This window comes from Gekko japonicus, unplaced genomic scaffold (assembly GCF_001447785.1).
Source record: "Gekko japonicus isolate JY-2015 unplaced genomic scaffold, Gekko_japonicus_V1.1 scaffold98, whole genome shotgun sequence".
NCBI classification, from domain to species: Eukaryota; Metazoa; Chordata; class Lepidosauria; order Squamata; family Gekkonidae; genus Gekko; species Gekko japonicus.
The window spans coordinates 829,918-845,922 of NW_015164668.1; the positions used below are offsets into that span (position 1 = coordinate 829,918).

General features: G+C 48.2%; 1 protein-coding gene across 1 annotated transcript; it reads left to right on the forward strand.

The window, feature by feature from the left end:
* Window positions 1-494: 494 nt before the first annotated feature.
* LOC107108648 (taste receptor type 1 member 1-like) lies at window positions 495-12,860 on the forward strand. The gene is made up of 5 exons (XM_015409124.1): window positions 495-740; window positions 3,971-4,759; window positions 8,261-8,467; window positions 10,223-10,343; window positions 11,920-12,860. Exons 1-5 carry the CDS (start codon window positions 495-497, stop codon window positions 12,858-12,860), a joined length of 2,304 nt encoding a protein of 767 aa, XP_015264610.1.
* The last annotated feature ends 3,145 nt before the right edge of the window (window positions 12,861-16,005 follow it).

Sequence of the window (16,005 nt, forward strand, 5' to 3'; positions counted from 1 at the left end):
GGCAGTATAGACCACAGACCCTAATCATTTATCCAAGTGAACCTTTTTGTACAGTACAACGCCATTGCCTGTGCAGAAAAGCCCTCTTGAATCATTCACTTCTGCACGGTTTGCAGAAAGCCTGGAGAGCGGGAGCCTTCCTGACTTCCTCAGTCAGGCCATTCCATAGGGTAGGGGCCGTAAGGCACATGGAACGGGTATATACCCATTTGCAAGGGTGGGGGCACTGAAGGGGGGGGGAGAGGGAGGCAGCTTCCACCTCCTGCTTCAGACCCCGTATGAGGATTATTCCTCAGGAGCTGCCTCGCTTGTTTCTACACACTCATACTGCAGTCCTATGCAGAAATCAGTGTGCTTAGACTGGAACGAACTCTGCTTGAGCATGTAACCAATGCATGTTTTCAGTCTTTTATATTCCATTTCCTGTGCCTGAATGTTGCTCCTTATGCATTTCCCACAGGTTAAATTCATGGGGCTATAGCCAGTTTCAAGCCATGCGGCTGGCAGTGGAAGAAATCAACAATTCCTCCCACATGCTCCCCAATGTCACCTTGGGGTACCACATATGGGATACCTGCAGTGAGAGTATTTACCTGCAGGCCGCTCTGCAGCTGGCACCGGACCGGCTGCACAGCTTCCAAAAAGGTTCTTCTAACAAAATGGTTGCTGTCGTGGGACCTGACGAGGCCGACATGACACTCCTGACCTCCCGGGTCCTCACGTTTTACCGTCTTCCACAGGTGAGCTGCCACAGTGACCGTGGGCTTCTGTTTTTCTTTGTGTTGCTTTCTCTAAAAATGCACATGAGCTTCCAAAGTTTGATAGGGCAGTCCTTGTGTGGACAGAAAGAGTGACTGATCTAACTGTGCTGTTTGATATATAGTTACCCACGTAGTTGCCCCAGTCTGGGTATGCTCTTGGGATAATGTAATAGTTATATAACAACTTGGTGCTTGGGGGAGTCAACAGTGGGAGGGCTTCTAATGTCCTGGCCCCACTGGTGGACCTCCTGATGGCACCGGTATTTCTGGCCACTGTGTGATACAGAGTGTTGGACTGGATGGGCCTTTGGCCTGATCCAACATTGGCATCTCTTATGTTTTTATGTTCTTAACTCCGGAACAGTGGGTGGTACTGTTCCACATTGGAGCCTTTGGGTTGGTTCTGAATTGGTTCTAGTTGTTCTGTGTTCTGAGAGGAACTAACAGTATAACTGTTATAACTGTTCTTACGATCTGTGCTAAAAGGTATGCAAGAAACCTCTGGGAAACATTTAATTTACAGTTGGTTCCTTTTAATATTTTATATGCATTGTTTGATTTTGTTAACTCATGGTGTTGTTTTAAGTGTTGTAAATCACCCTGAGACCCCCTGGTTGAGTGGCGACCAAAAAAATTATAATAAATAAATAAAATAAACAAGCATGTTACAACAAACCTAAAGAAAATCTAAATAGTCAGCATCAGAACAAGTAATTAAAATGGGGAAAACCCCATTGTTACATATATAATATTCTTGGTTCAGGCTAGCGTTTAGACCTGAGCATTTGAATAACAATGTAATGTTCTAGTGGAAATAAAACAGGAATCATACAGATCACCTCAGGATTGACATCTCTCACTGCTTCAAAGGCGAAGTAACCTTCTGCCTCTCCTTTCCCACCATTATGCCCTCATAATGAACAGGGCAAAGACCTTGAGGCTCAAATTGGAAACGTTTTGAAAAATTGACCCTTATCACGTGCCTAAGCAGCAAACTTTGCCTGTCTATTTACAGCAATAGGGTCAATAACCAGTGACTGACACTGCAAAGGTGCCATTTAAAAACCACATAACACAGTGCCATTGATCAAAAGGTTAACCAATAACAAAATGACTGTGATTTAGACACTACTAACAAGTTCTTGAATCCTAGGAAGTGCACTAGGAGATCCTCCTCGTGTACAGTAGGGGATCTTCCGTATTCCGTCTACTTTATGACGTGGCTTCCAGATCATGCCATCGTTTCGTTCATAGTCTTCATCAGACAAATTTCTTCCATTAATCAGAACAAGTCCCACCTCTATGGAGATATTTAACACGTGTAAAGACCGAGGTGCCAATCTAGAAAGGTACTTGACAACTGTTCCAATAATGCTCTTGTTGGTTAAGAGTTGATGGAATAAAGAAGATCCCCTGCTGTACATGAGGGGATCTCCGAGTGCACTTCCTATGATTCAAGAACAATTTTTGTCTTTACTACTTCATATTTTGGACTATTGCTTTAAGTTATGCTTTTGTGAGTTACGTTGTACACTTGACTATGAACCGTTGTGTCCAGTGCATCAATGATTGCTGGGCTCTTTCCTATTAATAATTATGTACGTTGTTGTAGTGGTATCTATGAGAAATTGATCTATGAGAAATATATTCAAATAGAAGTCTTTTATCATTAGTTATGGAACTGTAAAGACTTGTTAGTAGCGTCAAAATCACAGTCCTTTTGTCAGGGGTCATTTCTAGAAAAAGAGGTGCAGGAGCTCATTAGCACAACTAATTAGCATAACTTATTTGCATATGCCACACACCCTGACATCACTGGAAGTGTGTCAGAAGGCAACACCCACCGCTCAGGCTCCACTGGACTGTTTTGGAGTGCTAGCTATTGGGGGGTGGGGGGAACGTGCAGATCTGTCCTCGCAGAGGAGGGAGAGCTTGTACCTGAATAAAACTTGGTCTTTACCCTCTGTAACTTACCTGGCCTCTTCTTGCTCTGACTGAGGGCTGCTGGGAGCAGGGGGTGGGGCTTGTTGTATGTGCCCACCCCCTGGGCTCTTTACTGCCGGAGCTCTGCTCCTGTGCGCTCCTGCAGGAAATGACCCCTGCCTTTTGTTATTGGTTAACTTCCAGTTGCTGTGGTTCTCCTAATTTGTATAATTGTTTGTATAACTTACAGAAAGCTGCCCAGGGAACTTGGTATCCTGGGCTCAGCTTCCAGAGTCTAGGCTGCCTAGCTCTCCATGGACATGAACCTGACCTTATACTGAGCCAGAACATTGGTTTATTCAGGTCAATATTGTCTGCTCTGGCAGCCGCTCCCCAGGGTCTCAGGCAGAAGTCTCATCACCTGTTACCTGATCCTTTTAATGGTTATCTCAGAGCAAGGGAGTCTAGGGCAGCTGCAAGGACCACAGTGTCCCTATCAAACTGGATCTTGGACGGCATCGTAGTTCATATGACATCAAGAGGTGGGAAAGGTCAGGGATGTTCTCACGCACCAGCTACATTCCCCAGACAGTCTTCTCCAGGCAGTGCCCTCTCTAGCTAGGTCATGAGCTTTTTCTGTTCTAGGTTCAGTCTTCTGGAATGGCCAATCAGAATGATGCAGTGGGCACCTTCATTGGCTGCATTTAGGAAGGCATGCAAGGCAGTTCCGTTTCAGAAGGCATTTGGTGGTGAGAAAACTGTTTGGGCTGACCTGGACGGCCCAGGCTAGCCTGATCTCGCTAGATCTCAGAAACGAAGCAGGATCAACCCTGTTAGCATTTGGATGGGAGACCACCAAGGAAGTCCAGGGTCACTATGCAGTCCACACACACAAACTGTTCAGGCCGATTTGGCTGCAATTAAAAAATCTACACATTTTTGCTTTGTTTTGTTGATGGACTCTTTGGTTTTGTGTTCTTGCAACTTGTTACTTGGTTATCTGCCTTGAGTCTAATGGAGATAAGATGGGGTGTAAATATTTAATAAATAAAGATGGGGGAACAGAACCATGGAGGGGCAATGAAGTTAAACGATGCACACAGTCTGTTGTCTTGATAGGTCGTTGGATCTATTTCGCAAGATTCCTCCATGATTTTGTGTAACGGTCATCTCCATTTTTGTGAATCTTGCTGTCATCCACATTATCTTCCTGTTTTCATTGAAAATATGAATATCCTACACTAATATGGGGGAGGTGGGTGTTCCTCTCCTGTCTGTCCCTCCAGATTAGCTACAGTGCCAAAGACCAGCGATTCACTGACACAAATCTTTTCCCACTCCTGTTCCGCATGGTGCCCAATGAGAACCATCAGATCTACGGGATTCTTTCGCTGATAGAAGCCTTTGACTGGAAGTGGGTTTCTGCGGTGGGCAGTGGCACAAAATCAAGCCAGAAAGCAATCCAGACACTGGTTGCCGAAGCTTCCGCTAGGAACATCTGCATTACCTACCAGGGGGTCATGACGTGGGACAATGAGGTTACGAAAATCCAGCTCCAGAGGATTGTGAGTAACACTGTGAAAGCGAAAACCAACATCACTATCGTTTTTGCGGAAGAAGACATTACCTACAAATTCTTTAAAACCGTCGTCGAGCTGAAGGTGACTGGCAAAGTTTGGATCGCACTGGAGTCATGGGTCTTATCCGATATGGTTGCCTCGATATCAGGCATTCAGGAAACCGGCACTGTCATCGGTCTGACCATCAAGCCCATTAAGTTACCTCAGTTCACACGCTTTGTGGAGAGAACCATGCGCTGCAACACATTGAGTAACAGAACCAGCCTGGTGTTGTCTGCGTCTGAAAAACTGTTCGAAACAGAGAGTTGTGGCCAGTCGTGTGAAGAGTGTCACTTGTTATCTCAGGAATCTCTGGCTTACATTTTACAGTCTTCTATTTGGCACTGGTCCTTCTACACCTACGCTGCCATCTACGCTGTAGCAGAGGCTCTTCACTTGCACCTTGGGTGTGAAACGGGATCCTGTAAAAGAGACGAATATTTCGAACCTTGGCAGGTATGTGATAAGAGGGCAAAGAGAAGGTGAAGGCACTGCTGAGAGCCAGTGTGGTGTAGTGGTTAAGAGTGGCAGATTCTAACTGGGAGAACCTGGTTTGATTCCCCACTCCTCCACATGAAGCTGGGTGGGTGACCTTGGGTCAGTCACAGTTCTCTCTCAGCCCTACCTCCCTCACAGGGTTTCTGTTGTGGGGAGAGGAAGGGATGGCGATTGTAAGCTGCTCTGAGACTCCTTCGGGTAGTGAAAAACAGGGTATAAAAACTGACCACCTCCTCCTCCTCCTCCTTCTGAATTGCCAGAGCCAGAGGGAAGATGTGTAATAGTGTGAAACAGCTGAGCTCAATGGCAGCATCAGCACTTTCCTACTCAGCTCAGCAGGTGCGTTCTGTTGTCTCAGTACCCTGACTGCCCAAGAGGTTTGGGGTAAGGGAGCAGAAAACTGAGCACCGTGGAGTTACAGTATGGCCCCAGAATCCAACAGAGACAGGTTCAAACCTCCCACTCTGCTGTGAAGCTCACTAAGTGATCTTGGTCCAGTCACTCACTGTTGTCCTTACCTACCTCACAGGGATATTGTCAGGATAAAATGAGCAAGGGAGTGGGCTACCACAGACAGGGCTTTTCCCATGTTGGCACCGCGATGGTGCAACTCCCTTTCTACAGTGGGAAGTGCCAAGCTAAGACCTTTCTCTTTACTCAGGTTTCGGTTGAGCATGGATTGCTGTGGCTGCTACTCTCGTGGCCGCATTTTCATTAAACTAACTGTGGATTGTACATGGAAGTTGCTGCAGAAAGTTTGATTTGAATGGCTGGATGCAGGGCTATTTTTGGGCAGGAACGCACAGGCACAGAGTTCCGGCTGGCTCCCAAGTTGGCCACACGCAGCAGGAACTCATTAGCATAATAGGCCACACCCAACAGCAGGAACTCATTAGGATTGGCTACATTAGGGGTGTGTGGCCTAACATGCAAAGGAGTCCCTGCTACAAAAAGAGCCCTGACACAAACAAGGTAAACAGAATAAGAAGCAAAAGGTGGGTGTGGCTGGATGACCACACTTCTGGTAACATGGGAATGCGGCCTAATATGCTAATTCGTTTCTGCTACTGGGTGTGGCCTATTATGCTAATGGGTTCCTGCTGGACTTTTTCAACAAAAAAAGCCCTGGCTGGATGTATGTTTTTTTGAAAGAGAGATATATAGTGGGTGGACTGCTCTCTGCTTTACAAAGTGTCAATGAATATTCTGCCTAATATTACCTCCATCAAATAGCTGCTATTCCACTACTTCCTTTGTTCTACTTGCTGAGAATAAATTATGGGGGGAAGGAAGGATTCAGAGACCCAAAGTACAAAAAGAGAAAAAAGACAACCCACCCCCCATGAAAGATCAAAAATGCATTGACTAGCATGATCTCTAAAAATGTGTAGAAGTGGTTATGACCAAGAAGGGTTGGAAAGATGACAAGATGTCACGACATCCGGCAATGTTAGACCTCCTTTGTGATCTAAATGCAGTTTTCATGCTCTGTGTACCGTGACCATGCTGGTGAACTGAATGGGAGGCCGGTCAACTCTCCCCTGCTTTCAGTCCCCTCTTGCAGCTGAAGTAATTTGTCACCTATGAAAGTGTGAGTTGTCAACCTCCAGGCGGTGGCTGGAGATCTCCCGGAATCACAGTGGGTATCCAGCCGACAGACATCAGTTCCCCTGAAGAAAATGGCTGCTTTGGAAGCTGGTCTCTATGGCATCATACCTGCTGATGTCCCTCCCCTCCCCAGACCCCACCTTCCCTAGGCTCCACCCCCAAATTTCCAAGAATTTTGCAACCCAGCGCTGGAACCCCTAGGTGTAAGGCTCTTTTCTAATGTGTAAGTTTGGAAACCTCAAACAGCTTTAAACGAAGCCTGCAATTGTAAGCCAAACATATTTTGCATATTTCTCTGGCCACAGTTGATCTCCGTGATGAATCCCTGGTAACATGAGAGATCAATATTTGACATTTTTTTAGTCAAGTGTAATTGTGATTTGTATCAAAGGCATGTGGTAGCCGGCAGGCAATGGTGACATTTGGCATTCAAATTTCCAGCGGCAGCGTTTGGAATCTTTTGCAAATCTGCCTTTCAGCTCTGCTGTAAGATTTATTGATGAGTTGAAGCTCTTGGGAGTAAAGAGCAAACCTCACCCTACTCATCAGCAGATATGGGCTTCCATGAGTACTCAAAGGCAGTTCCCATGTAGTTAACAGCCGTGCTTAGAGACCCACAATGGAAGGAAGCTAAGCAACCTGATAGGCCCTGGCCAAGACAATGATTCCGGTAAGGGCAAGGATTTTGTTGTTGTTCAGTCGCACAGTCGAGTCTGACTCTCCGCGAACCCATGGACCAGATCATGCCAGGCCTTCCTGTCTTCCGCCGTCCTCTGAAGTTTGCTCAATTTCATGTTCGTTGCATCAATAGCATGCTAAGCTGTACAATGCAGAGGTGTTTGCAGCAGCCGCCAGAGCATCCACATGATCAACTGGGCAGTGAATTCCCACCCTGCCCCAGCTATCTTGCACAGTCCTCTTCCCAGTCAGTTCCAGGCAATCTGGGCAAAAAAATCTGTCTGCACCTTTCCCTTTATGTCTCCACAACAAAAAGGAATATAGGCACTTTTAAAATGAAAGCAGGGAATTTAGAGGAACTAGTAGGTCATGGCAATATTGTCATTATAGTGTTCTTGTACTTATAGCACAATAGCAATTACTAATTTTTTTAAAGCCTTAAAAAGCCATCTGGTGGCACAGCGGGGGGGGGGGGGGGGAATAATCAGACATGAGAGGGTAATGGAAGGGAAATGCACCAATGTGGATGGGACCTTTAGAAACATGTGCCTTTGCGCCCAACATGGTGATTTGGGAAGTATGAGAGCAAAGCAGGATAAAACCTGGTAAGTGGAGAATTAGTGGATGGCATCACGTGGATGCTAAAAAACAGTGCTCCGGTATGGAGACCAAAGTGGAGTGAAACATCCATGTGGAAGCAACTTGTCCTTAATTTCAAGTTAAACAGAACAATTCCTCCTCACCTATGGACAATGTTCCCTCTAAGCTGTGGAGTCCTGTGAGCAAAAATTCTACTTTGTGAGCTACTGGCATTAAAGTTGTGAGCGAGCAGTTTGGCTACTGCATAAATTAGTCGGCTCTGGAGCCATCCTTCCTGAGCTAAGACAAAAATGTGTGAGCTGGGGGCTAAAAAACTGTGAGCTAGCTCACACTAACTCAGCTTAGAGGGAACACTGCCTATGGCACAATTTAGGCAACTTCTTTGAACACAAAGGTTCAGAGGTTAGCAAGGACTGTTGGGCAGTTTCCATAAGACAAGATTAATCCTGTAGGTTACACCAACTTTTTACAGGATTCCTTTTCATAGTTTAATGTCGTCCCCCCCCCTTGAATTTTGTCCACTGTTTTTTCAGCAGTCAAATCAGATGTCCTTCTTTCTCTCTCTCTTTGCAGCTTTATGAATTGTTGTACCACGTGAACTTCCCTCTGCAGAACAATACCATCAGATTCAGTTCACAAGGAGATCTTTTCCTTGGCTATGATGTGCTTACCTGGATCTGGACAAATGGCACCGTCATTGCCAAAACAATTGGAAGTTTTAGTTCTGAAACCCTGGACATCGCTAGCGGCCACATTAAATGGTCAACGCCAGACGGCCAGGTAAAAACCACACGAACATCTCAGGGCAACTCGGAGCTGGCAACCTTATTTAAAAGAGGTGTCCCTGTTGTAATGTGTATAAGCAGCCTCTAGGAGCAAGTTTCTGCTTTGCATGTCTTTCGGTTTTGGCCCTGCAGGGCTCCTGTATGGTAGTCAGTGGCTGAGCAAGCTGATGGAGAAGCTGACTGAAATTAGACAGAATGGTCCGCAAGACTGAAGTCTGTGTCATTAGACACGACAGCCCAAAGACTCTCACCAGACCGATCACCAAGGTGGTACTGCTTGCACTAAAGAACAAACCCAAAGACTGAAGCCCAAGTTTTGCATGCCTTAGTCTCTACCTAGAGCTTTAGTTAGCAGTGTAGCATGCCATATACGCGTAGTTCTAGTCATAGCCAGGGGTCATTTCCTGCGGGAGCGCACAGGAGCGGAGCTCCGGCAGTAAAGAGCCCAGGGGGCGGGCACATGCAACAAGCCCCACCCCCTGCTCCCAGCAGCCTTCAGTCAGAGCAAGAAGCAGCCAGGTAAGTTGCAGGAGCCCCCCCCCCATAGCAATCCAAAACAGTCCAGTGGCACCTTTAAAACCAAGTTTTATTCAGGTACAAGCTCTCCCTCCTCTGCGAGGACAGATCTGCACGTCCCCCCCCCCAATAGCTAGCAATCCAAAACAGTCCAGTGGAGCAGTGGGTGTTGCCTTCTGACACACTTCCGGTGATGTTGGGGTGTGGCACATGCAAATATGCTAATGCATTATGCTAATGAGCTCCTGCACCTCTTTTTCTACGAAATGACCCCTGGTCATAGCACTCCACTAGCAAAGCATGTTGATGGTGGAGTCCCTAGAATTCCAGGCGGGAGCCACACCAGGAGTTTTAGCAAGCCGTTTCGTATTAGCATAGGAAATATGTCCTTCACCTTTAAGATAATGCATGATGGGAAATGTAGTTCATTAACCCCTTGAGTCAGATGTTAAACTGTAGCGCCTCTCCTTTTGGTTTAGATAAGCTCCCTTTCCGGTAGCTAGCAGCCGGCCAAAGTTTTTATTAGTGCTTTGTTAGAAATCTACTAGCGGTTAGGGGAGACCTACGGAATGATCTCTTTTCACCACTAAGTCATACAAAGGACCTTTATCATTAAAGATACGACCTCCCACCCAGTCACCACCAGTGAGGATCATGAGTAATGATCTTCTGAATGCACGTGGACTAGAATAAAAATTATTTGAGCCTGAGGTAGACTTGTGCCTTGATAACTTAGCTGCCTCTGGGCAGCATACCCAGCCAGAGAGAGAACGGGCCAGAGAGCTAGATAAAAACCATTCTTAAGTTGAAGCAAAGCAGATGTAGGGTTGCCAGCTCTGGGGATCTGGAGATTTTGGGGATGGAGCCTGAGGAGGGCGGTATTTTGGGAGGGAAGCGACTTCGATGGGGTATAGTGCCATAGAGTCCACCTCTGAAAGCAGCCATTTTCTCCAGGGGAACTGATCTCTGTCACCTGGAAATCAGTTGTCATAGCAGGAGATCTCCAGCCACTGCCTGGAAGCTGGCAACTCTAAGCTGATGTGTCCTGTTGTTCAGGATACTACAGCCCCTTAACAAGTACTACTAGTTGGATCAGAGCCAACGGGCTTCACATTAAGAAATGAGTTGGCTGTACATCAAGGCAATACATACTCTTATCAACCAGCAACACATCCTCTCCTGCATCGTATTTTCCTGGCAAGTGTCTCCATTTCACCAAACGTTTCCTCTCCAGGTTCCACAGTCGATTTGCATCACGGAGTGTGACGAAGGCCAGATCCGGAGCCAGCAAACTTTGGACGAATGCTCGTGTCGCTGTGAAGACTGTCTGGAGGGGACCTATCCAAACCAAACATGTAAGAACAAAGTCTGTGCCGCTGAAGCGTCTTACGCGTTTGCGTCTGCACAAGGCTGTGGGAGCTTCACTTGGGAAACAAAAGTATGAATCTCACTGTAAGCAGAGTGAATTTTGCACTGATGAGAACCATTGTTTTCTTTAAAGTTAGCATCGCCACTTCCCCACAAATTGGATTTGATCCTTAGGATATGAAAAGAAATCATCTGCCCCACTCTCTACTGCCTTGTTTCCAAGTCTTATTTATTTATTTAGACTTTTTCATGCCTCCTCCCTGAGGGAACCTGCCTGGGGCAGTGTACAAAATAAAATATAAAACATTAAAAGTTGTTTTTGGCCTGGTACCTAAAAAACAGACCAGTGTAGGTGCTGAAGAAACCTCAAGGTGAAGGGAATTCCATAGGTAAGGGGCCACTACTGGCAAAGCCCTGTCTCTAGTTGCCACAGCCTTACCTCTGAAGGCAGCGGCACAGAAAGCAGGGCTTGTGATGCAAACCTTGACTGATGGGGTGGGCAGTATGCCTTTAGGACATGTTTGGATTTTGAGAACAGGTAGTGAGCACTCCCCCAATACATGGCTGTTACATAGGGTTGCCAGGTCCCCATGGCTGCCAACAGGGGAATTGTGTGTGTGTGTGTCTACAGTTGCCAGCCCCAGGTTGAGAAATTTCTGGAGATTTAGGGATGGAGCCTGGGGAGGACAAGGACCTAGGTGGGGTATGATGCCACAGAGTCCACCCTCCAAAGCATCCATTTTCTCCAGGGGAATTGATCTGTGTCTTCTGGAGATGAGCTGTAAGTCTGGAGGCTGGCATCTTTACTGGTAGGGGAGAACCCAGTATTCAACAGGCAGCCAACCATAAAATGGCTGCCAGAGAGTGCTGGGGCCTGTCATAAAATGCTGGGGAATTCCATGCCAAACATCCTCCTATAACGGTGGCTTCTGTTTGCAAATGGATGCTCCCTGGTTCTTCTGAAGCCCCTCCTGCTCCAGTGAGCTGGAGGAAAAGACGAGCCTGGCTCATTGTTTTGGAGACAATACACAAAGATTGCTGCAATAGTGCATACAATACAAATAATTATAAACAATAGTTAGACTCTGATAGCAATAAACTTCATGTTGTTTTAATCTTGGTCTTTCAATAACAGGACGCCATCGGACAATGATAATTCTTCAAGAGCTCTTCAGTGGACTCTCTTAGAATTATACTTGTTTGTTAAGAGCTCTTGAAGAATTATTGAACTCCAGAGAGTCCACTGTTAGATTTTGCTATAATGCACGGATGCAGAACTGAAACCGTTGTTTGAAAAAGAGACATCGAAACGAACGGTAGCTCGGGAAGTTCGTCCTCTGTTCTCCCTGACGTCATCACTCATTGTCCAATGGCGTCCTGTTATTGAAAGACCAAGATTAAAACAACATGAAGTTTATTGCTATCAGAGTCTAACTATTGTTTATAATTCATCGTTTTGGAGAAGCGGCAAGCGGGTGCCTGGAAACACCGTGGTGAGCCTTTACAACACAGTGTTGGGGATCACCGCTTTAATCTCATTGGCCTCTTCTCTCTCTCTTCCAGATCTGGATGCCTGCATCCCTTGCCCATCGGGCACCTGGTCGCCGAAGAAGAGCCAAGAGTGCTTTCCCCCCACCCTCACTTTCCTCGACGTCAAGGACACCATCATCTCCGCCTTACTGATCCTGACCATCGTCGACTTCTTCCTGCTCTGCAGCTGTGGGCTGGTCTTCGCCACCCACTGGCAAACCCCCGTGGTCAAAGCGGCAGGAGGCAAGCTGGCGTTCGTCATGCTGGGCTCCCTGATGGCGTGCTGCGCCACCACCAGCCTTTTTGTCGGGAGGCCCACCTCACTCAGCTGCCTGATCCGGCAGCCCATCTTCGCCATCAGCTTCACCTTGTGCGTGTCCTGCCTCCTGGCCCGCTCCTTTCAGATCATCTTCATCTTCAAAATGGCGCACAAGCTCCCAATGATCCACAAGTATTGGATCAAGTACCGGGGGACATATTTCTTCGTTGCCATCAGCTGCGGGGTGCAGGGCTTGGTCTGCTTCCTCTGGCTGTTTTTCTCCCCACCCTCTTTGCAAGGAGATACGGTCAGCAAGAAGGAAATCTTTCTCCGGTGCTCTGAGGGCCATTACCTCGGGCTGGGGTCCGTGCTGGGCTACATCACGCTGCTTTGTGCGACCTGCTTTGTGTTTGCCTTTTGGGGGCGGAATCTGCCCAAGAACTACAGCGAAGCACGCCTCCAGACGGTCAGCATGCTGGTCTTCCTCATGGCCTGGGGCTGCTTCATGCTCATCTACACCACCACGGAAGGGAAAGGGAAGCAGATTGCCGGCCTGCAGATGTTCACCGTGCAGACCAGCGTCTATGCCATCCTGTGCACCTTCTTCCTCCCGAAATGCTACATCATCCTCTTCAAGCCACAGGCCAACACGGTTGCTCACTTTCAGACCTGCATCCAGGCCTATACGACCACCACCCGCAACTCTGCCAAGTAATCCCGTTTTGTTTTGCAAGAGGGCATCCCAGCAAAGCCCCTGCGACCAACTTGCCCAGTAAGCAACCCGATACTGAAGGTACATACATACCGGCAGCTCTCTCGCAGCTCTCTTGGAAGTGGGCTGGGCATGCGGCGTAGTGGCCACTTAGCCAGCACTTGCACTAGCAGCTGAAGGTAACACTGTGCCAGGGCCAGTACATCCATAGAGGCAAGGTTAGGCACTTGCCTAGAGCGCCCCTTGAAGAGGGGCGCCGCACTGGCCTGCCTGCCGGCCCTCCACTCCCTCGCCTTGCCTGCTCTCCTGGGCGGGCGGCGCTGGAGTTGAGCCAGGCAGCAGCTGGAGCAGGAGCAACAGCCCCCGCTGCTGCCACCGGGTCAGCCCCCTGCATTTTTATCGTGCCGCTACTGAATCGGCCAACTATGCCACGTCGCCAGTGGCCACTGTGATTCCAGACGCCGCAGCGCCTAGGAAAGGAAGTCACACAGGGCCCCACCCTTTGGAACCCCTTGCTGAGAGAATCCTCGTGGGCCTCTCACCCTCTTCCCTAACACAGGAGGCTGATAAAGACCTTATTTCCTGAGAAAAGCTTGGGTGACTTTGCTATGTGGCGCCTCCAGTAAAAGACTGGATGATTTTAAAAAAATGCTTTGGTGTTGCCATTTTATATTGTTTCTAGCTGTTTTATGTTGCACTGATCTTTTTGCACTGTTTTGGAATTTCCTGAGCTGCCTTTTAGTGTAGTCGAAGGATATAGCTCAGACTCCCATGAGGATCGGTCACATTTGTACCCATCTCCCTGGCTGACATGTAAAGTCTGTTTGGCACAGAGGGCGGAGCCAGGAGAATGGACTGGACCCCTCTGGACTGTAAGGGGTGGATTATTCTCTCCCTCCCCCCCAGCTCTATGTAAATGGACATGAAGCTTGCAAAAGGCTATGCTAGAACTTTTCCTCCCTTAGCAGCTGATTTTTAATGAATAGGAAGTTAACACACGGGGGGGAACACTATTTTTATTGCGTATTTTATGATGAAACCCGCCCTGAGCGGCTTGCGGGGAGGGTGGGATACGAATTGAATAAAAGAAAATAAAAATCTGCCCCTCCTCTGCAGTTGGAAGTCGTGCCGCCCCTTCTGCTGTGTGTGTGTATGTGCATGCACTAGGCTGGATACAGGAACTTCCCAGGGTGCTCTGGGAGCTGCACAAGGCCTCACTGGAGCCACAGATCTGATGCTACACTGAGCCAAGAGAGCTCTGCTCTCACTAGAGCACATGATGCAACATAGCACTGCCAGACCCAGGTTGGGAAATGCCTGTGAATTTGGGGATGGAGCCTGGGGAAGGACACTGACCTCAGTGAGGGGCCAGCATCATAGAGTCCTCCCTCCAAAGCATCCATTTTCTCCAGGATCTCTGTAGTCTCTGGAGATGATCCCCAGGTCCCACCTGGGGGCTGGCATCCCTAGATGAAAGCAAGCTGCGCTGTCTTTCAGTATCTATTCAACTGGACTGTGGATTGCCTGTTCCGCTGGCTGCTCTGTTACAGGGCTTGAATACCACATTCAAATTCCAGCGGCACCTGATCAGGAGACTCTCGAGCATTTTGGATTTTGTTTATTTAGCAAAGGGCAACTGTGACCCTTCTCGGCCTCCCTGACCCGGGAGCTTGTTTAAATAATCCACCGAACAACAAAGAAACCACAAATCGGCTCCCTTTTGCATTTCCAGGCTAACGGCAGTTCAGCTAAGACAAACACCAGTGATCAGCACCTCCTTTCCCTCTTCCTTGTAAACACCTGTAAATAGGGGCTAGGGAAATTAAAATCAGGTGTCATTGGTGCCTAATCAGCATGAGAAATGTCTCACGGCACTGACCGAACACCCTCTTTCTCCGAAGTCCAGAATAAATTTGCGGATGCAAATGACAAGTTTCTCCGATAATTGCTCACCTTCACGTTCATTTTGCATTTGCATGGGTTGAACAGACAAACCAGTTCATTTGCTAGGCAAACCTCTGGAGTTTTACATGCAGGTCAAAGAGGCCGTTTGCATCTGCGGCGCTGACAGGAAGGGCAGTTGCTCCAAGTTCCTGCCCAGGCCAGTTACTTGTGCCACACTGGACAGCCAGTGTGGTTTGGGCTGCCACCCTCCAGCTTGAACCTGGAGATCTCCCACTATTACAGGAGGAGGAGGAGAGGAGATGGGATTTATACCCCGCCCTTCACTACCCAAAGGTGTCTGAGAGCGGCTTACAATCTCCTTTCCCTTCCCCTCCCCACAACAGACACCCTGTGCGGTAGGTGGGGCTGAGAGAGCTCTGACAGAAACTGCTCTTTTTTCAAGAACAGCTCTTATCAGAACTACAGCTTGCCCAAGGTCATCCAGCCAGGTGCAAGTGGAGGAGTGGGGAATCAAACCTGGTTCTCCCAGATTAGAGTCCGCGCACTTAACCACTACACCAAACTGGTGATCTCAAACATTACAGGTGATCTCCAGATGACCAAGATCAGTTCCCCTGGAGAAAATGGCTGTTTTAGAGGGTGGATTCTTGGAACTATACCCTGTTGAGGTCCCTCCCCTCCCCAAACTCCACCCTCTCCAGGCTCCACCCCCAGAATGTGCAGGCACTTCTGAACCCAGAGTTGGCAACCCTAATTGTGGTGCGGCAGGCTGTTGGACTAAGGCCTGGGAGATCCAGGTTTGAATCTCCACTCTGCCATGCAGCCCTGTAGCTAAGGAGTTTTTGAGGAGGGGGCACCAGCCAATTAAATCAAAGTTAATTAAATTAATTTTGATTCAACTGGTGGAACTCCTAAGGCAGCCTTGCACACACACCCAGGCTCCAGGTAATGCCCCATGGCCGCAGTTTCCCTCCCCACCCCCATGCGAGGGCAGATCAGTCCCCTGTAACTCAAGTGGCCCTACTAACAAGAGAACTGGTGCTGAAATGGGCGACCCGTTATGTAGCCTGCGGTGCTGCAGAGAAATCTAGGGGGCGAGGATTCCACTCCCTCGGCTCCCAGGCACCAGCCGTCAGCCTCGTCCTCCCGGAGCCTTCCCGACAGCTGCATCCACTTCTAGGCGCTCTTCCCCCAGGGTGGGCAGCCTCGTGGGCTGGCTGGCTCTTCGTCTTCTCTCCCTCAG